Genomic DNA, 20,815 nt, shown 5'->3' on the forward strand with positions numbered 1-20,815 from the left:
CCAGGAGATTGATGACACTCTTCAAATTCCCGCCCAGGGGTGGAGCATCAGCAGCCCGAGGCTTTCGTGTCTAATTAAAAAGCAAGAGGTCCTCTCAAATGATGCGAGCCCAAAAAGGGCCACATTACTCATACGTTATAAACACATTAAAGACGCCGACTCAACTTCGCGGTGGTGGCCACATAAAATCTAAACAATAATTACACATGCGACTGCAGTACAGCATATGTTGCGGCAATGGCTCCCGGGAGAGCTGCCTCCACAACCCCGACGTATTCATGTCCGTTTCCGTGTCCGGAGCTTGGGTTTTGGGTCCTGCGTTTCTGGGTTCGGTGCCCATAAACGTAAGTGAATTAACCATTCAACTAACATTACGGCCATTAAATCATTTTCGTGTGCGCTGCGTGCGGATGGCAAAAGGGAAAGGCAATGGCAAGCCCGCAAAGGAAACTCCTGAAACTCCTGACCAGGATTCGGATTGGGGCGTGTGCTCGTCTGCCGCTTTCCTGCTCTTTGGCTCTTTTGCGCTTCTGCCTCGTTTACTGCATACTGTTCAGGGCGCAACTACACCTGGAGGAAAAGTTACTTTAAAATATATACAAAAGATTGTGTACTACATTAACCAGTTGTAAATAAATATCAAGATACGTTAAATAACATTACATTTAATATTGTAAGAAAATATTAATTTCCAAAAGACTTCGCTTAAAAGAAGACATTAAATGCACTATATTCAAAAGAAAATGTATACCTATACAATCCCACATGTTTTCTTTCGGTGCACTTTCACAGAAAAGAACATGCAAACTAATTTGATGTTTGCCGCCCGTGCCACCTTTCCCCACAAAACGCACTGTGTGCGTGTGCTTTGCAATTGAAATTGAACTACAAAGTGTGCTGATGAGTTGTTGGGCCCTGCGAAATGGAAGGGCATGTCGAAAAAGTGTTTACAGCGGTGCAATAAATTGCGCACCGCACGCAACTCGCTGAAGGGGGTTGAGGATTTGGATGTGGGGGTTGGAAACTGAAGGAGTGCCAACCGCGGCCCAAGTGCAATGGCACTGGGTCCTCGAGAGGGCGGCTGGAACCCCCGGTGGTGGAGGGCATTAACGAGGCGTCAAAAGGTGCGATTAAGTCGAGCGAAGCACCAAACACAAAAGACTTCGGGCGCAGCGGGAAAATCAATTTATGACTCACGCACACCTGCCTTCCTGCGAAATGGAGAAATGGAGGTGTGAACAGTTTAGTCCAACAATAAACTGATTTGATTCCATGAACCGAACAATGAAGCTAAATAGGTTTATACCTTCAATGCTGGGCTCTACGATCCACTTCCTCAATTCTTGGAAGTTGGAGTGCTTCGTTACTAGTGTGATTGTAGGCGTAATTGCTATGGTTAATATGATTAGTTCATGCAGATAACATAACTACTATTATACTCGCATACAGTTACATTCGGTATATCCCTGAAAAGTATTTAAATATACTAATATATATAATATACTACTTGACTAACTTACTTAGAACCGTAAAAATGCCGTAGGAATCCGTAAACTTAAAGCCACCCACCATTGAGCAACCCCAACGACGACACTTATCTGGCAGACAGGAAACACAAACAGGCCATCAACCTGCAGCAAATATAAACGCTGGGGACTGCCATATTCTATTTGCGGATCGCGGATGAAAGGACGCTATCTTTATGTGGCAGTAAAGGTGAAATAAATATCTTAACGAGCCGAGAGCGGCGCTGATGTGCGTCGGCAAAATGAGCCGTAAAAGCAATCAATTCGCCATGTGTTTTGGAATGAAAATGCAAATGTACGCCAAATCAAATAATGTTTTGAGCGAGTGCGATTGCGAGTACTCAGAGATTGGAGACGGAACACGTCGTGGAATTTTCACAGATTTATTTGCATTCGTCTGAGCCGGGGCTTCTGTTTGGGTTTGGGCCAAGTTGCGAGCAAACAATTATGAGGAGGTCTCAGTAGAAAACGGAGGCGAACAACCCCCTTTGATGACATACATTTTTGATAAATACGATATGTAATTGCAAATATTTATTTGCGCGCACGTATGACAAAGCAAACAGGGCCTACACGCGCTGAGTTTTGGCGAAAAAATAAAGGAAATTTCCCCCACACTGCCAAAAGGGAAAACGTGATGCTGTCAGCACTTGTAATTTTTAATGGCAACTCTCGGAATTTATGGCGCCAACTCTCGGCTCAATACCATGGACCGCACATGCAAGGTGGCAGGGTGAAATGCTGTCTGCAGCATTTAAATGCCAGCTGGGAAAACCCGAACTCTGCTTCCCAATTTCCCCCCTTTCTATCGCAAAAAATGGCAATTTAAAGGGCGAAAATATTGGTCGAGGTCACTCCCTCTCTACGCTGAGGTCAAGCATACCGCACAAAATATGTAAAAAAAAATAGTGAAAAGCTCTGGGAAAACACACGACCTCCCGTGTACTTGAAATTGGCAGAAATTAGTTCGAGGGGTGCATAAATTTATGAAAGAATAAGGGCGAGGGAGTGTCCCTGTGTGTTGGCTCGAATTTGTTATTTAAGTGGCATATGCACGCATAAATGTTGAATTTTTAATTGATTTCAGCGGATTCCGCTGCGAGGGGAGAAAGCTTTTCAATTAGGACCTTTAATATTCATTAAGTGCTCATTGGGCAGAAGAAATTAATGGCCTGATACAATAAAGTACCCAAATAAATAATTAACTATCTGTCTACTTGAAAAACGAACTTACAACAGTTTTTATATTGATTTTTATATGCATTTAAATAAGTTGAATACTTAAACATGTTTACAGAGCTATAGTAAAAAATAACTGCACTTCTTATATATATACTTCTTGCAGAGGCAGTGTACTATTTTTTTACTATAAGATTGGTCGTAAGTACGTAAGTGTAGATGCTTCAGCATTTTGCCCCAAACTCCAGCCAGCATATTAATGTTCTCAAGTACCTCATAAGCTATGATATTATAACCAGAGTGTGCTGTTAATTAAATGTTTATGATATGGGAAATGGGAAATACTTAAAGTCATAGGGAATGTTTGCTGTAATGGTGTTCTTAGTAATATAAAATTATTTTTGTTAAAAAATGTGTTATTTAACGGGGTTGGTTAATCGTATGATGAATGATTTTACGACCTTACTTAATTTTCGCTAATATCAAAACATTTTAATTATGTGGGTCAGATTTTTAGGCAAGTGGTGTTTTGACTTGGACTTAGCAAGAATCTGTCTAGTTCTATAACGCAACCACACATAATGGAAAAGATAAATGGTGATTCCACAGAACAAAAGTTGCAGCTCTTTACTCAATGTTGACCATAGAAATGATGGATTATAGCACTCCTGAGGAGCACACGCATAACTGGCCAACAAATCGTGGCCAAAAATAACAGAGCACCGCAATTTACGTACTCGCAAACTAGGAAAACAAATGAAAGCGGAGGTCAGGAGCCAAACGTGAGCACACTCACGCACACAGATCCACAACAACCAGTCACGCTGGAAAAGCAACAGGAACTTTGGGGAAACTTGTAAGTTTGTTTGCCCACTGACTGCCACGGTTGTTTGTCTTCTTGGATGGGTTAAGCGGCATGGGCTAAGGCTGAAAGTGGCCCTCACAATGGTGCCTGTATGCCCCCGAACACGACGCACCTGGCTGAGTTGCTTAATTGTGGCCAGGACTTTGGTGGGCCACTAGTATCCTTGGACATTGGCTGTAGGCTCGTGGGGTTTTGTCACCGGCTTTGCAGTCTGGCCGCTGACATTTTAGTGGCCGTTCATATGTTAATATGTGGGGCAAAAGGCTAAAAGGTGGGACTGTGTGCCTCTAATTAAAAGCCACACATATGGGCCCAGAACTGAGACTTGGTCTAGGGATTGTGGGCCACAGTTTAACACTGTCACGCATGGCTCCGTGCCGAAATGGTTTTGGCCAAAAGGTTAAGGCCAGGCCTAATCACTGAGATGGGTCGCCATGTACGCACGCCCGCCCAAGAGTCACAATTAGACTAATGAAAGCGGCATCAGACTGCGTAATTTTGTGGCTAATTTTCATTTGGATCGCATCGCCTTCGGCTGGCTTGTTTGTGTTATGCCTGCATTTGGCTTTTGCCAATTAAAATAAATTATAATCCAATTTATCCGTAAAAAGGGGCTAACGAGGGGATCCAGCCTTACACAATTACGCGTAGATTTATAACATTTCAGCAAGTCGCGACGTCCTTGTCTCCGGGGATCCAGATCCAGTATTCATTTGCTTAAAATGAGAAACGAATAAAGAATAATGAAAAGCGTTCGGATTTCGATGGGATGCCGCAGACAGACTGTCTGGATTTTCCTTTTTTTTCGCAAGCTCTTTTTTTGTCTGCTTGCTAAAACAATTTTCCCTTTCTCATTGAAATCGACAGGGCCGCAGCGATGTCGAGAACATTTTGATGGATTAAAAGTTAAATGCCCGCTCCCCGCGGGGATTTCACATTTTCCAGTCACTGGCTGTTCAATTGCAGAGGCAAAAAAATTGAAAGTTTCGCTGATGATGAGTGGATATCGCCGGGCTCTTGCTCCAATGATTTCTGCAATATGGCCAATAATCGGAGCTGAATTTAGTTTCAAAGAATTAAAAGTTGTGTAAAACAGCTGCAAAGCTAATTAAATTAAAACCATTTAGCATGGTAGTTTAGATAAGTCGCTAGTTTTTTCGCGTTTACATTCATTTTCCATTCACTAACGAAGCTAAATTAAAACCGCAGACCATAATTTACAACCGAAACTCATATACAGTGCAAATATATACCATCGGCAACCGCAGACGCTTATTTCGCTTCTTTTTAAATGACATGTCAAATATTTGCGTGTCATTTTTAATCGGAACCTGTGCGCAATATTGAATATGACTCTTGAATTCGTGTTTGACTCTTTGATATGCGCCAGCTGTAATTAGTGTTAATGGCAATTAAAACTGATAAAAGTTTTAGTCCAGAAAATGTTGGACTGTCTGCTCTGTGTGTAGTTTCATGGTTGGTTTTTAAAGCTCCTGCTATGCTTCGGCTGCAAAGTTCGAGCGCTGACAGCTCGACGGCAAAATGTCTCTCGGCAGCAGACACCGACTCTAAAGTGGTAAAAACTTTTGCGGTGATAAGCGTCGTCCTTTTGGGCTGGAGGAGAAGCACCAGAAGCTGGAGCTGGTGGCATTTCTGAGGTCCTGATGCCAATGGCTTGTGGCAGCGCATAAAAGTATGCAACAGTTTTTAGCTTCCGCATTATGCCCAACTTGTTACTCAAGCCACAAGGAAGTCAAGTTTGCTGCTCCTGGCTGGCCGCATTCTGTGTTTTGGCCCGTATCAGTTCTCGTCTGAATAGACACGTTATCTATACACAATATGGCGTCAAGTGAGCTCGGAACAGGCACGTTTGAATGATGCCCACCCACTAAAAGCCAACCCCTAGGAACTTGGCACAATGTCGTGCATTTCTTTTGTACTCTACTGTTCCATTTTTGTGTCTCTGCCGAAGACGTGCCATTGTGTTCACACAATATCTGGAAAAGCCATTTCCCATTTATTTCAAAAGTGCCCGAAACTTTGGGCCGCTTGAGCTTTGCCTGCAATTATCAACTGCCAAATTCACACACAGTCACTTACTCACTTATGTGTACCTATTCGAATGCAAATTAATCAACCGAAATAAATCTAAATTAGAGCTCTTGACACCAGCACAACGCACCCAGTTCAATTGAAATTTTCATTTCAACAAGTTGAATTAAGTTGGTCCTAGCGGCCACAACAATGCAATGTTTTATTGCCCAAGTGAAGTTTACCTGGACAGAAAGCACAACTGGGAATGAACGCCTCTGTATTTTGTAGCACATAAATTTGATTTGTTCGACAAGCCTACAAGGATAGGACTATCCAATAAACACAGCGAAAAGATTGTACAAATTATTTAAGAATAATATTGCCTAAAAATTAGAAAGATTGATTACAAAGATTTTGAATGTTGTATTATAGGATTCAAATCTATTTAAAATAAATAAACGACTGTCGTTTATCTTTTATAAAGTCCATTCTTTGTATTTTACAGTGCACTATAAAAGCTACTGTTCGCAAACTTTGCAGCAAAGTTCAAGTTTTGCATTGCACTTTATATCATTGGACGACACGCAGATCGACATAAATAATTCATGCTTGATAAATTAAACAATATACTAAGCAGCCATTTGTTATGCATAAAGTATGCGCCATGTGCGCCAGACTGTGGCACACCCATACCAATGCACTGGATCACACACACACAGCATTATGGAGACAAAATGGCGGAGGCTGTCGTTGCAACAAGCGACAATTGCAACGCCTGTAAGCCCGAAAGAGCGGAAACGGAAACGTGCATAGTGCATGCTATTTGCACAAATTTGCGCAGGAGCGGGGGGAATTGTCTGGACCGCCACTACCACCATTATGCATTGTGTCTGTGCGGGAGTTGTTATTGTGAAGAGCATTTATTTATAGCCACTTGGAAGCAAGGCTTGAGTCTTGAACTGGCCAAAGGAAAGTTGAGTTTACACCCAGGTCAATTGCGAATATCCTAACAAAAATAAAAATATAATTAAATGTCGTATTCAAATTTTATATATTATTTGCTTTCATTCATTTAAGCGCGTAGTGAATGGAAAAACAAGTAGTGGTGCACACCAAAATTTCCAACATCTATATGTATGCAATGGCAGACCCCATGGATAACGAGATTCCCCACTAACCTTGACAATTACTCATAATCACTGCTGGTTGCACTAACCTTTGCCCCAGGGGCGACTGCTGCTTTCCGCAGTGCAAACACAACAGTAATTATGTAATGAATAAAAGCCACATTCACCGTTGCAGCATGGCAATAGGATGGGCTGCAATAGGGGCAGGGGATGGGAATGAGCATAGAAATATGGTTCAGGATGGGGCCGGGGAGGTTCCTAAATAGAGCATGTCAAGTGTGTGCCCCCCTTTTGAAATGTCTAGGCGGCAGATACTACAATTACGGCTTTTCCACATATGACCATGATTTCTGCAGAGTTTAGATTCGTTGGGGGTTTTAGTTCGGCAATTTTAAAAACGTTTCTTATTTAACTAAAAAAAAGGAGCTTAAAAAATATTTAAGTAATTTAGTAGAAACTATCACAGTACTGATACTTCTCAGTATTTGAAAGAGCACATGCACAAGCTCATTAAAATTGTTATGCATACAATAATCTGATTTTCACATAACTAGCTAGATTTTGCTCGAAAGATGCCAGGTGGGCAGCACTAGATGGCTTCCGTAATTATGTATACGTCATGTGTTACATGGCGGCATAATTTAAAATGAAATGTCTGCCAAAGCTCGGCAATATTTGGCCAAAAGGCGAAAGGCGAAATGCAGAAGGGAACAAAGTAGCACTCGTGACGAGCAATTTACTAGCGCTTTGTTGTTCAGCAGGCGGAAGATTTTAATGATGCCCCCAGAGGCTGGAGCCCCGGCATTTGGCATTTTGCATTTCCTGCAGCCACTGCTGATTTAAATTAATTACTGCTAAATTTGCCCTGGCGCAGACGCCGATCGCAGACGCCGCTAAAATTGGCCAACGGCAACTTGGCAGAAACTAAAGCTGAATGTTGGTAAAATCGGGGTAATCGATACACGTAACTCGGAGCTCGGAGCTTGGAGCTTGGAGCTAGTGTCATAACGCCAGACGCCCCGAGAACAAGGCAAACAAAATTAATTTAATTTGCACACAGAGCTGGCTTTCGTGAGCGTGTCTGTGTGCGAGTGGCTGGGATTACGTTCCATGGAATTTAATGCAATTTAAAACGCATCAATTTTCTGTGTTGCTGCAGCGGACATTGTCATGTCCTCGCAAAGGCGGAGAAAGGATTTTCCATTTTCCCCACACGCACACAGATACACGCACACGCACACATACGCACACAAGCGCGCTGCTGTTGGCAAATGCCATTTAAGCTGCAATAATAAAGCTGAATCACAGGATGCATCTGCATCCGCTTCCTTTCGATGTCCGTGTCGCTTTCTCCACCTAGCTGACGCATTAACTTCTGACGCTTGCCTTTCGGTTATATATCCTTACGGATTTCTCGGCACTCACTTAATTAATGATAAATATTGCCCAGAGCCAAGCCACCAAGGCCAACACGCAACTCCAATTCCCCCACGGAGCTGTCATCAAGTGTCCATCCCCCACAAAAGTCGGATAACAACTCAATTGGGCTAACCCAATTCCCCGAATATTCAGTTGACCATGGTTCATTAGCCAAAGTCTTCGGTTCGTTTCTCTCCATACTCCTCAGATGAAAAGGCTTTAAGTTGCGACTTAAAGCTGCTTAACTTCGCTTACAGTTTTGTCTTGGTTCCTAACTGCCCCAAGAATTTATTGTTTCAGCTGGCCAGGATGCCCCGGTACTTTGCCTTGTTGCACTTAACAACTTTGACTTGGCCAAAGAGTTCATAAAATATTTCTGCGATTCGTTGAAGATGCAAGAGGGTTCCAACGAAAATGTCTTGGCTGCAGAAATGTGAACAACAAATTATAATTAGAGTTATATACGATTTAAATCATTCGTAATATTCTCAAGTCCCTTAAGCCGATTTTATAAAAGCTACTTTTAGCATAAGCAGAAATTTATTGAGGTCCGACCAACCTCTTAAGATATTGACCAAAATGCACTCGACTCCCATAAACAAAAACAAATATGTATCACAAAAACCCCTCTCAGAACAGTGACAGTATGGACCATATCAAAAATATGACCAACACGCATCCCAACTGGAACCACTTGAGAAAAGTAATCTGTGCCCCGATCCAAGGGTACACCATTGGCATAAGCCTTATCGCGCAGTAAAGATCCCTCTCCCTGCGAATTTCAGGGAAAGTCGCTGGGCACCCATCTATAGGATCGTTGACCGTGAACCAGCAGGGAAATTCGGTGTCAGAGAGGTACAGTCCCGTTGGGCGAGGCACTGAGCCCGGCTGGGCTGGCACATTATTATCCTCCTGATGGGCATTGGGTCCCTCTCCATGGAAGGGCATGATGTCCTCGTACATGAGCAAATGGCGTAGACAGAATGGACATCTTGGCATTGTTGTACCACTCAATTTGGGCCACAGGCAAGTCCAGCAAAACAAATGACCACAGATGGTGACCACACCACCACGCACATACTGGTGGCACTCATTGCACAAATAGGTATCCAGAAGCAAATTTCTGCGACGGCGGCGAAGTCTAGTTTCAGGCAAGAGGTCATCCTCGCCATTATTTTTCTGCTGCTGTTGCTGATTGACGTATGCGTTGGACAAGTCTGGCGTGTAACCCTTTGAAGTCACCTCACCTGCTCACCTTGATTATTAATATTTTGCCATCTAAATCGAATGCCTTACCTTGAAGGCCATGGTTAGGATTCTCGGCAGCTTCATTCGCTGGAACTTCTTCTTCATTTATATCGCAATGATTTGGTTGATCATTTTCTCTAGCAACTGCTTCCATTTCAAAATGTTTTTTTTTTTGTGTTTAAAAGCCCGTGCTCCAGCTTACATAAATATAAGTTTGAGACAACTGAGTCATAGCAAACTGAACTTTTTATAATATTTTTAACACAAAATAGCGTGTTAGATATCCCTATCAAACAGAAAAATAATCAATTTAAAAAATTATAAAAAAATGAATAAAAATCTGACGTTTTAACTAATGCGTTTGTTTATCGTTTGTTCAAGAAATTTTCAGCGACTTACATTTAATGGAATAGTTATTAATGACGAATTTCCACCGTAACATAGTAGTTTATGGCAGACTCTGATGAATTTGCAGACACTTAGTGATTTATATTAAAACCAGTCCAGAATTTGGCATAATGCCAAAGGCAATTAGACAAAAGCTGTTGGCGTCCGTCCAAGAATTGCAAAATAGCGAACTACACACGCCGAGCATTTGACAGTTCCGGAAAAACGGCGGAAAATCGAAATTCGTAGCATTCGCCAGATGTCTGACATATGGCGGCATAATTTATGCGAAAATTGAACCGGATAGTGAGTGGAAACTTCGCGGTCCGTTGCCGCTGCATTTAAATTCTGACAATTGTTTGCATTGTCCTGGCAGCACGTCTGCGGCATTGTTTAATCCCGATTTTTCGACATCGATGGGGGCCATCGACTGCTTGTTAATTGACCCACATTTGTGAGCTGAGTACATAATTAAAAGAAAATAAAGCGCGGGCCGGTCCAAATAAACCCGCCGACAGGCGTTCGAACACCCAAAAATGACAATAATAATAAAAGTGAAGTTTCACAGCGAAATTACACACTCGAACAGAATTAAATAAAGAACTACTACGCAGTGGTGTAAAATACCCTGTTCTTGTCCTGAATAAAAAACAAGTGAGAGTGTTGTGCGGTAAAATATAATGAAATTTCAGATTTTAAGACCATCTATAAAGTATTTTTAAAGTACTTTAATTATATGGTAATGGGTACGAAAGTATTTCCGAAGCTTGTGGACACACCGTGGCGCTTTTTACTTACCCGGTGAAATGACAACTAGGGAAAAATAATGCATATTAATAGCGACTTTTTCACATATTACCAACTGCCGACATTTATCAGGCATTAATAATTACGTGTTAATACGTGAAATATGATTAAATTTTTATCAGTTTACATGAATCACTTTCGCACGTTTGCGTGCGAACAAGGACATTTTATTGGCTTCATTTGGCGACGGACCGCAGAGAAACTGACGTTTGCCCAATCGGAATTACAATCGCAATGCCAGTGGTTCTGCGTCATTTGGCATCCTATATCCCTGTCCACAAAGCGAATCCTTTGGCCTGTCCATTTGTCTGCTGTGACTGGAGGGGCGTAATACACTGCGTATACGCGATGGGTCCGCCCCGGCGTGTACGCAATAAAAAGTGGTAACGCCGAGCGATGGCACAAGGACAACCGCCTGCGCTGGCCATTAAATGCAACAATAAATTCGGCAGTTCAACTCCAGTCAACTTCGCTGGCATGCCCGAAATTTAATTAGTTGGCATTTAACATTAAGCATTTCCACTGGCGCCGCGGCTGTCATTGGGCTTTGTTTTCGTTTTGCTTTTTATGTTATTTTTCAGTTAATTAAACGCACGCCAACATCTCGCCATTCTAAATTGTGCGCAATTAAATTTGGAATTACTTTCAACTGAGTATTATGCGTAGCTCTCGCCAGCGGCGCGGCAATAACTTAACTTCAAATTTTATTGTAAGCCCCTGCCTTGCCAACTGTCACTTTTGATGGGCAGCCATTGGAGCGTAATTAGGCTACTACATCGCCCCTAAAACCCCTCCCCAAATTACCAACCCCTTCTCTCTCCTTGTGTCGAAAAGCTAACTTTAACTTTTCCAGCTCGAAAAGCCTTTAAGTTCTTACCTAACTTCGTTTGTCTGCTGCTCGAAAGTGCACTGTCTGCCGGCTTCATTATGCAAAATGCAATGGTACACAAGCCGATGTGAAGAGGCTGCTTGTCTTCCTTATGAGTTGCACTGTTCAGACTTATCCTGGCCAGAATGGTATTTTTTGGGCCCTGATGGTGCCCAAGCACTCACACAACCACTGCATTCGTCTGATGGCATTTTCACAATCGAGAAAAAAGGTAACCAAAATGTACGTACTATCGTATTGTCTATTGAATGATACCAAATTATTAAAACCAAGAAAGAGCAAGAATCCTAGAAAGCCATATAATTTTTCATATTTACTAACATTTATTACATAGAACTACAAAAATATATAATTATTCTCAAGGCAGGGCATGCCCACTGCGACTTGGATAAACAATGGCAGAGATTCTCTTACACTCGTATATGTTTTTCATATCACCTGCGAAGAAAGCACACACACAGCATCGGTGTGTCATGGGTGAAAAAATAAAGGAGGTGAGCATTTCGTGTCTGTCTGTGCCACACGAGGTACGAGTGCAATATTTATATTATTGCAGCTACGGCGCCACATTGCAGCGACATGAAATGTTTGGCGTTGCATGAAAACCAAACTTAATGTGCACTCCCACGGGAATGAGGATGAGTTTATTGCTTTTGCGACTCGAGGTATCGCATTCTGTCCCGTCGGTGTCTTCTATGGGATCGGATGATGGTCACAATGAGCACCACCATGATCACGATCAGGATCACCACGCTGATGGCCGACATGCTCAAACTGACCGATTTGGAGGCCATTGCAAAGCTGCTAAAGAGAAAAATTAGTTCCATGGAATCTCCTAGCTTTGAAAATGAAACGCCGGTTAGGAAGTAATAGGCGGAAGCGCAGTTAACCAGTATCATAATCAAAATCATGGCCAACAGCTGCAAAAATGGGATATTTAAATGTTCGAAATTAGACTTCACCTCCATTTGGTCGAGCACCCACCACCAATCGCATGTGCAGACGGGCCCTGGAATAATTCGAGTGATATAACCAGGTGCTCAGGGCGTAAATCAGGCAAATGTAGGCGGTTCCCACGCAGACCACCTGATGGGCCAGCTGCTCATAACTGACGTGCAGGGGCAGGACGTTCCCAAACACCGACGCGTTGAGCACGGAAACGATCTGTGGAGCAGATGACAGGGGTGAGTCACAAGGTCAGGTATTAGATGGCAGTCAGGTGCAACTAACCGCCGTGAGGAATAGCAATAACGATACGATTTCCTTGCGGGAGAGTAACATAATGGACGTTAAACTGGTAATTTAAAAATACTGCAAAAGTTTCTGATGTTTAACTCAAGGATTGATAAGTCATTTGCTAATACTTACTTTTAATGTGTATTATTCCAACGGAATATATTATATTCAGTTATATTTCACTCATACGATAATGGTGTAATTTAAGATGCATCCGTTTGATGAATTGCCAATCCCCTGCTGTTGTAGCCCTGGTCTCACTTCATATCCTTTCGAACAAGGTCGTGTTCCCGTCTTCATAGATTGCCGGCCTATTTGATGAGCGCAAAATCATCGAGAACAAATTGAAATTTGCACCCATCGTGGAAGCTTATCTGCGCCACGCAGGCACTTGCAATGCCACCCATTCCACACAAATGGGAGCGGCAGGCAGCCGGCGCTAATTCATCAACAGTAAAGGCAATTTAGATACTCATCTACCGGATATCGACAGCCAGGCAGCCGGCAGAAGGCACATGGCAGCCATGTAAGCAGATACCCTCGTCCTGTTCCGAGGACTCCAACCCATCCATTCCGGCGGCTGCGAGCAGCGCGGAGCGTTCTGCAGACAGGGTTTCATAAAATATTGATGGACGTGAAGTTGGCAGCGCATACTCGCTTCCTGTTCCGTGTCTGTCGCAGCCATAAATAATTTGCTGTAAATGCAATCGTGGGGTTACGAGGGGCATGGCATGGGCTACCCTGTGGTTCGAAGTGGGCGCTCTGGGTGCCAGTGGGTGGTGGTTGGGCTGTGGGTGGTGGGAGGTGGGTGGTCATCCGACGGTGGGGGCTGTGGTACGATGCTAATGGCAAGGCGCACGGTGCGAAAGTGTTTCGTATGAATTATTCGCCGGCAGCCAATTTGGAGTCACGTTTGCCGGCACAATTGAAACTGAACACCGACCATCGAACCACCGGCCATAATGCCAATCCAGTGCTGGCGATTGCAGATAAAAATAAATAGCTATTTCAAAGGGAATTTGGAGTACAAATGTAGAAAGCTTTGATTATCTAGCTAAAGGCAAGGATCGATTGTCTTACTAAAATTTATCAATAATTGTTTAACATGCAATCAAATTTATTAGAGCAAATATAGCAAAGTGAGAATATTATAATTATTTTGTTAAAATGGAGTTGATGGATATGGTAAATGTCTTAAAATCATAAACATATTTGGCTTCTATTCCATATAAATAAAATCCTTGATATGCTCTCAAAAATAGCTAATAGCCAAGAAAAGTCTATTTCAACAGCACTGCCATCCTGTTGTGAACCGCCTGTCGAAATGGTGTAATTTGTTATGTCTGCCACTGTAGCCGACCATGTCTATCTTCGGGCCGGGCTGCTTTTTAATAGCCATTCTCCTGCTGGCCGACTGTTGCTCGGCGGTTGTTGTGCCTTTATCGCCGGACTGCCTCCACTCCACCGCCGCCTACTCCCGTTCCTGCTCCTGAGTTCGTCCTGCGCCGGCAGGGTAATGTGTATTTAATGACGCCATCTCATGTACAATGCCCGTATCCGTTCTGCCATGATCCTGGCCTTGTCGACGGACACCGGTTGTCCTCCAGCGCCTAATGTCCAGTGACCGCAGCCATCTGCAGGATAATGCCCCGGCTCCTGGTCGACGGGTGCCAATAAAGCTGCGCCCGTTGGCAGGCATTTCAATTTCGTGCCTGCCCTGCTTTTTTCAATATTTTTAAACGGCAGCCATAAAACGTGAGCGGTAATGTGCGGACAAGGCTGTTTAATTGTACCCCTGCCCTCAGGGCAATCAGCAACTGTTTGTCTCAGATTACGATGGTAAGGCTCTCGATGTGTTTAAACAATAATTGAATTTAAGTCCATTCTCCAAACAATAGAATAGAAGCCCAGAAGAGCAATTCATATCTTGAAACAAAGTGCACTGGAAAACTAGCTTGGGATGTATGTTCGCCAAAAGTTCTTAAAAATTATATACTTAATGAGATACAATAGTCTTCTGGTAATTTGGGGCAACTAATACACACATCATATTTATAAACAACTTCCATATCGAGTGATCTTTGTTTTCTAGTCATTATTATTCCAATCTAATTATTCCCACCCCGAATTTCATCATATTTATTTGTGTACATTACTAATATATATTATCCCTAAATCCGTTCAGGGCAACGATGAGTCTTAAGGATCTCAAGCTGACTAAGGAGCAAATTATCAAGCTTCAGCAGTTGCTGGCAGAGGAAATAAAGGACGAAAGCCAGCAGGAGCGGAAGGAGCTATCAAATGATGATTTCATAGCCAATGCACTGGATAAAGTGCAAGTTTATGTGCAGGCTGGTAAGCCAGAGGCTTTTGTCCAGCTAAAAGAACCGCTATTATACAAATTTGAGATTACCTCAAATGGAGTAGCCACTGGATCTTCGGAATCGGATAAGTTTCAGCGCGCAGACGCCAAGGAAATTGCTCGCTGGAAATCGGACAATGTGATCAATTTGGATTGCATTTCAGACGATCACCGCGAACAGTTAAGCCAAATTCAAACCGATGAGAGTACTGGCGAAACCTACATGCTCGTGCCCATTGATATAAACATACTCATCGACGATAACGAAATAACTCCTGATGCTTCCACAAAGCGTATCACCGAACACGACGCCTACAATGCGACGGGAGCGGGACACACCATCTATATGCATCCCGAACAAGAGGAGCATCAGGCTGGTCTAGATAGAAATACTCAAGCTAAACATGCTAGCCCAGCTCCGCCAGAAGAGCAGGCCAACTACGACTACCACATGCACACTTTCGAGGTGCCCAAGCTGAGTTTTCCGTTTGAACTCAAGTTTGATACCGATAACGATCGATTGGTGGGTGGCAAAGTGAATAAATCCGGCAAGAGCTCGGGAAACTCAGATCACGACGAGGATTTGGAAGTGGGGGTAGATACCAAGCTTCGGGACGTCCTAGAGGATTTAGAGGAATAAAGAGCACCTTGCTTATTAACGTCATCAGGGAAATTATTTAGGACAACAAAATTAGTAACTAGTTTTCCAAGTTAGGTGCCTCTCGTTAACTAAATTATAAATATTTTAAGAAATTATATACAAGTTCAAATAATGCTGCAGTATTTACTACTTTTTTTCCGTGTAAGCATTCCCATTTCTCGTACACGTAAGTAATATGATTTCATTTGGTATCCCGATCTAACCGATTCAATAAGCGTTCGAATGGCTTTTGCAGTAATAATAATGCTCTTAAAAAGGGGTTGATAAGTAGCCTGCATGTTCAAATGCTTAACTAAATGGCACTTCCTCTCAAACAATTGCACCTAATTGCAGACACTTGATCTTAGCTGCATAACAATGGCCGCCCACCCAATTAACCCCCCGATATCGGACTTATATATATATATATATAGATATACGTATCGACCAACCCCGCAATGCAATCTCGTCCCCGTTCAATACAATTTCCATTCAGCTTGCAGCACGGCAAAGAGAATATGATAAGAAGCAATGGAAAATTTGCATAAAGCTTTTAGCCTAACGACGCGACATTTGCTTTTTATGTGATTCATGGCGCACCCTCACTTTATGTTCATTTTTTTCCATTTTCATCGCAGAATGCAACAGCTACCAACTTCCGCACAATTATTCAGCAATTTTAAGCACAACAATCGGTCGGCAGAAGGGGTCGAGTCGGGATCTGGCGGAGATCTGGTTGCATGCCTGATTGCCTGGGGGCCAAAAAGCTAGGTCCTTCGATTCCGACATCGACTTGGTCGCTTAAGCAGATTGAAACAATCTCCGGGGTGGGTAAGAGCTTACAGCCCTTATGGACGAAGGGAGCAGGAGGGTTTTCTTTGGCTTTTAACTTTCGCCGGGACTGCCATTATTATTATTCTCCGGCGTCTGCCTGCAACTGTCAGTTGGGTAATTTATAATGAAGTTTCCTTATTGACAGTGGCAGCTTCCCTTCGCATTCCTGGCTCCCGATTCACGATTCGCACTTCCGCTGCAGCGATTCTCCTGCAGTTGGGCATAAATTATGGATGCCTCTATATAATATATCGCCATAAATTGCTTGTCAAATCGCGAGTCGACAGGCGAGCTAACTAAGATGCCGATGCCGATGCCGGCAAACAAATAACAATCAAAATCACTTTTCGACCCCAAGTCGATTTATTTATATGGGACGAAATCTCGGCACTGAGGCCTTAATCGCTGAGGCCAGCCGCATCATGAGATCGTCAATCGTTTTGATTTATTGCTATTTTATTTGCGCATATCCTTATTTGCCTTGGCCGCAAACTTCGAACCCCAATCAGGGCCGAGGCTATTTTATTGTTCGATAGCTTATCAGGCAAAGGCAAACAGGACGAGCGCCTTGGAGGCCGGCAAATATCATAATTTTCGCAGGACACGCTGCCCTGTGTTTGTGTTTGTGCTGGCTTCGTCCTGTCACAATGCCGTGCAAGGCATAAATCTGAATTAAATGCCATTTTGAGCGGCTCGCAAGGAGTAGCTGGTCGGAGAAAATGTTTATATTCAGCACATTGTCACTTGTTGTGGCCTCTTTCTTGGACTCAACTCAACTCAACTCCGGGCCAGAAATTCCGCCGGGAATTGCTGCTCAGTGGCCCGGGCAAATAAATATTAATCATTGTGTAATAATTTTCTGCTGTCAGCTAAATTCAAGCAAAGTATTCATAATCCACAAGTAAGAACCGCTTTTGACAAATCGCTTTGCGGGCCACTCGCATAAATATTTATATTTGTATTCCAAGTTGGCCGGCAGTTAAAATGCTTTTAAAGTTGCCGAAAGTTGGGCGCCAGTTGCTGATTTGATTTTTTCTGCGTTGTTTCCATTTGTTTTCTCGCCAACTTTCGGCAACTGTAAATCAGTTTGAGATCCTTTGATGTGTGTTTTGGGCTTGGATTGCGAGAAACGAGATTGCAATAATCAAAATGTAATAAACAGAGGCTCTCACACATCCGCTTTCAACTGCTCGGGTCAAAACCAAAATGTTCTTTATGCACGGGTCCTTTGTACGTGATTGTGTGAGTGTGGGACCTTCTCATCTTGTCCTTTGTGTGTGTGGCTCTCAGCATTCGATGCACGTAACGCATTGTTTGAATTTCATGGCGACTTTATGAGTTTTGTAATCAGGTTTGTGAGCAAACAGACCCAAAAACACACACGCAGCCTAGCACTCACGTGTTAACCTGCACATAAATATTGTTTCTGGTCGTGGGCTCTCCGATTCTCAGATGTGGGCGTGTTGACAAGCCGGCCGAGCAGCCAACCGCCCGTTAATGCTAATGAAACCCAAAGTTTGGGCCCCTTTCTGCTCGCCTATTAAGCCATTTTGTGGTCTGCAAAATCCACTTAAAACGTCTGGCGGCAACAAAATATTTTATTGCATACTCTTATGCGCAGACATTACCTGCACCTCTGCCTCAGCAATCGGTAAAAATGCTCAACAATGTGATTTATACACGCTGGAAGCACTTAAAACTAGACACACACTTTCACAATAGACTGGCCACGCCCCCGGAACGCCCCTTTTGTTGTTTGCTGGCACTTTTGGAGCTCTTCCAAGGATCAGAGCTTAGTCAGCACACGTGGAAAAAAAATTAGACATTTTTTAAGGATATATACATAGATACAATTTAATTTTAAATCGTACATTATTTTAAAAGGCTATTAAGCAGTTCCTTAAGCAGATTCTTTCATTGTAGAATAATCACCTCGTTATCCTTGGTTTTTTTCTCTGTGATACGCTATTGTCTGGTTGCCAAACAAAAGCCTCTCTGCAGTTGATGACTAGAAATTAACTAAGCAGCAACAGCAGCAGCAACAATGTTGCCAAGACCGAAACAATGGGGCTGTCTCAAAGACCGGAGGCCCCACCCCCACCACGGAAAGCAAACAAGTAGTATTTCCAACCCCTCGGTTTGCAAGTCTGGCTATCGGCTGTCCACGCCGGAGCATTAAATAAATATTTGCCATGCTCTGCAGGAATTTTGAGACCCCAAGCCCAAGGAACACATCCCTGCCTGCCTGCCTGCCCGTCCGACTGGGAAAAAAATATTCTAAATATCATATCATCAGCATTTTTCGATGGAGTCTCGCCCTGGTTTCCATGGAGCCATGCGGTTTCGGGGGCTGGGATCGTCCAGTGTTTACCATTTATTTTTTGATTTGGGTATTTAAGGTGTGGATGGATGGGCCAAGGCGGGCGTGCGTGTCCAAAAGAGTGTCGCAGTGTGAGTGCGGAGGGATGAGTATGGGTGTGTATGTGTGTGCGGTTGTGTAGGCAGCAGAGTGTTGACAACTTAAGTGGAATTTTGCTTGCTCGAGCGTTGCAAGCATTAGCTTTTATCAGATGACATTAATATTATCTGAAGGACAGTTATTAGTTGGGTTAGAAGAAGACGCATCCCACATTATACAACTAAGAAAGGCACTTTTTAGTTCAATATTTAAATTTATATTCATTGCTCGCTAAAACATCAAGCCTAGTTGAAAATAATCTAAGTCTTCTTACGAACGTGGTGGTCGTACAGTATAATGAAACCATATAGACTCGACCTGATCATAGAGCGTCTTACGTTGCTGGAAAAGGGGTTCTTCTTGGTGGTAACGGGTATGTTTTTGTGATCTCCCTTGTGAGCAAACATAAGACCATGTTCCGGATGAGCTACAACAGTATAATTGTCGTTGTCATTCGCAAATATCTTCCTGGTCTTCCAGTCGTAGAAGACTATATCACTCGGCTGGGGCTTCAGCAACTTCCGCTCCTCGAAAACCGCCTTCCAATCGACTGCATTTGGTCCCTTGAACCGATAGTTTCGCAGACTGGCCTCAAAGTCAATGTAGCCTGACATGGAGAACCCACTTCGTCCGCTTATTTCCAGAAAAATAATGGTCTGCACGGGGAGAACTTCTACTATAAATGTAAAATATATTATTAAGTACTTACCGATATCTCCTGCTGGACATTCCCATGCTCGCGTTCGGCCAATGCCCAAAGTGCTGGATCGGTTCCTTTGAAGTACTGACTGTAGTATATCTGGGCAGAAACCGTTGGATTCAGGAGCTGTTCCACCTGCTTTTTCACGTTCAAGAACTCATCCTCCTCGTAGAAAGTACGGTGTTCCCGATAGCCGAGTTTTGTGAGAGTAATGACCGTTTTGTGGAAAGGTAAGTACCGAAAGTCCTCGACGGTCGTAAAGGAGTGCAGATACTCCTGGTAGTTGTTAAACTTGGCTATGCTGAAGTCTGTCATGATGAGCAAATATTTCAGCACCTAATGTGTTTATAAAAAAGTGTATTTCCTGTGAATGTTAAAATTGTATCTCTGATTTAGGAACGCCGGACTGCTATGTATGCTACTCATCTCGCATCGAAATACTTTATAATCGATTAAAATAATTTGTATTAATTCTCTTCCAAATACATTTTTTTTAGGTTTTTAATATATTTTTCCGAAACAAAAAGAATTAGCATTTTATACTCTAGCCCATCCTTAGTTGGATTTTTGATACGATGGCTTCAGCACGTTCAGCCTGAAACCGCAAATATTAACATAGTTTAAATAATCCGTATCATGAATTCGTCGATTTTGTGGAATTTTTTAATAAATTTTGGTTATACAACACTCTCTGTGGCGACTTTTCATTTAGCGCATTATCCAAATACCGCAATGGGCAAAAATATGCATTTATTCATTTATTTTATTTGTCTTTCTCGTCGAGCGTGTTTAAAAGAGGGTTGGTGTCCGAAAAATTCCAGGCAGCCCAAAAACATGTTCACTTCTAAAAAACCCATGCCACTCAAAGAGACGTCTTCAATGGTGAAAATATTAAAACCATTCTCGACATTCCCCAGTTGATATGTGTAGATGCCAATGCGGATTATTTGGACAGAATTCGAGGCTGGGTTCAGCAACCTGCTGAACAGTCATTTGTATTTATCAACACTTTCGTTAGTGACGTAATTTCCGGTTCGGCACGCACACATAAACAATCGTGCAGCTGACATAACAAAACAAAAATGGCCGACGCGTGCTCAAAAT

The 20,815-nt window shown here is 42.9% G+C and overlaps 4 protein-coding genes across 8 annotated transcripts; 1 reads left to right on the top strand and 3 right to left on the bottom strand.

Annotated features, from left to right (window-relative positions):
* Positions 1–8,668: 8,668 nt before the first annotated feature.
* On the bottom strand, positions 8,669–9,632 carry LOC6728254. The gene is made up of 2 exons (XM_002103567.4): positions 9,447–9,632; positions 8,669–9,397 (listed from the first exon to the last, which is right to left on the bottom strand). Exons 1-2 carry the CDS (start codon positions 9,550–9,552, stop codon positions 8,781–8,783), a joined length of 723 nt encoding a protein of 240 aa, XP_002103603.1. The 5' UTR covers positions 9,553–9,632; the 3' UTR covers positions 8,669–8,780.
* Positions 9,633–11,781: 2,149 nt separating this feature from the next.
* On the bottom strand, positions 11,782–12,843 carry LOC6728255. Of its 5 annotated transcripts, none has more exons than XM_016175227.3 (3): positions 12,712–12,843; positions 12,466–12,645; positions 11,782–12,282 (listed from the first exon to the last, which is right to left on the bottom strand). In XM_016175227.3, the coding sequence occupies exons 1-3, from the start codon at positions 12,760–12,762 to the stop codon at positions 12,175–12,177; spliced, it is 339 nt and encodes a 112-aa protein (XP_016034892.1). In that variant the 5' UTR covers positions 12,763–12,843; the 3' UTR covers positions 11,782–12,174. The 5 variants fall into 5 exon arrangements, with proteins under 5 accessions (XP_016034892.1, XP_016034894.1, XP_002103604.1 ...); XM_016175229.3 differs by having other exon boundaries at positions 11,782–12,285; XM_002103568.4 differs by having other exon boundaries at positions 11,782–12,401.
* A 1,954-nt stretch (positions 12,844–14,797) lies between these two features.
* LOC6728257 lies at positions 14,798–15,852 on the top strand. The gene has a single exon (XM_002103570.3). The coding sequence runs from the start codon at positions 14,910–14,912 to the stop codon at positions 15,717–15,719; it is 810 nt and encodes a 269-aa protein (XP_002103606.1). The 5' UTR covers positions 14,798–14,909; the 3' UTR covers positions 15,720–15,852.
* A 3,353-nt stretch (positions 15,853–19,205) lies between these two features.
* Positions 19,206–20,113, bottom strand: LOC6728258 (cilia- and flagella-associated protein 299). Its single transcript, XM_002103571.4, has 2 exons — positions 19,721–20,113; positions 19,206–19,667 (listed from the first exon to the last, which is right to left on the bottom strand). The coding sequence occupies exons 1-2, from the start codon at positions 20,024–20,026 to the stop codon at positions 19,272–19,274; spliced, it is 702 nt and encodes a 233-aa protein (XP_002103607.1). The 5' UTR covers positions 20,027–20,113; the 3' UTR covers positions 19,206–19,271.
* Positions 20,114–20,815: the final 702 nt, after the last annotated feature.

This window comes from Drosophila simulans, chromosome 3R, assembly GCF_016746395.2.
Source record: "Drosophila simulans strain w501 chromosome 3R, Prin_Dsim_3.1, whole genome shotgun sequence".
NCBI lineage: Eukaryota > Metazoa > Arthropoda > Insecta > Diptera > Drosophilidae > Drosophila > Drosophila simulans.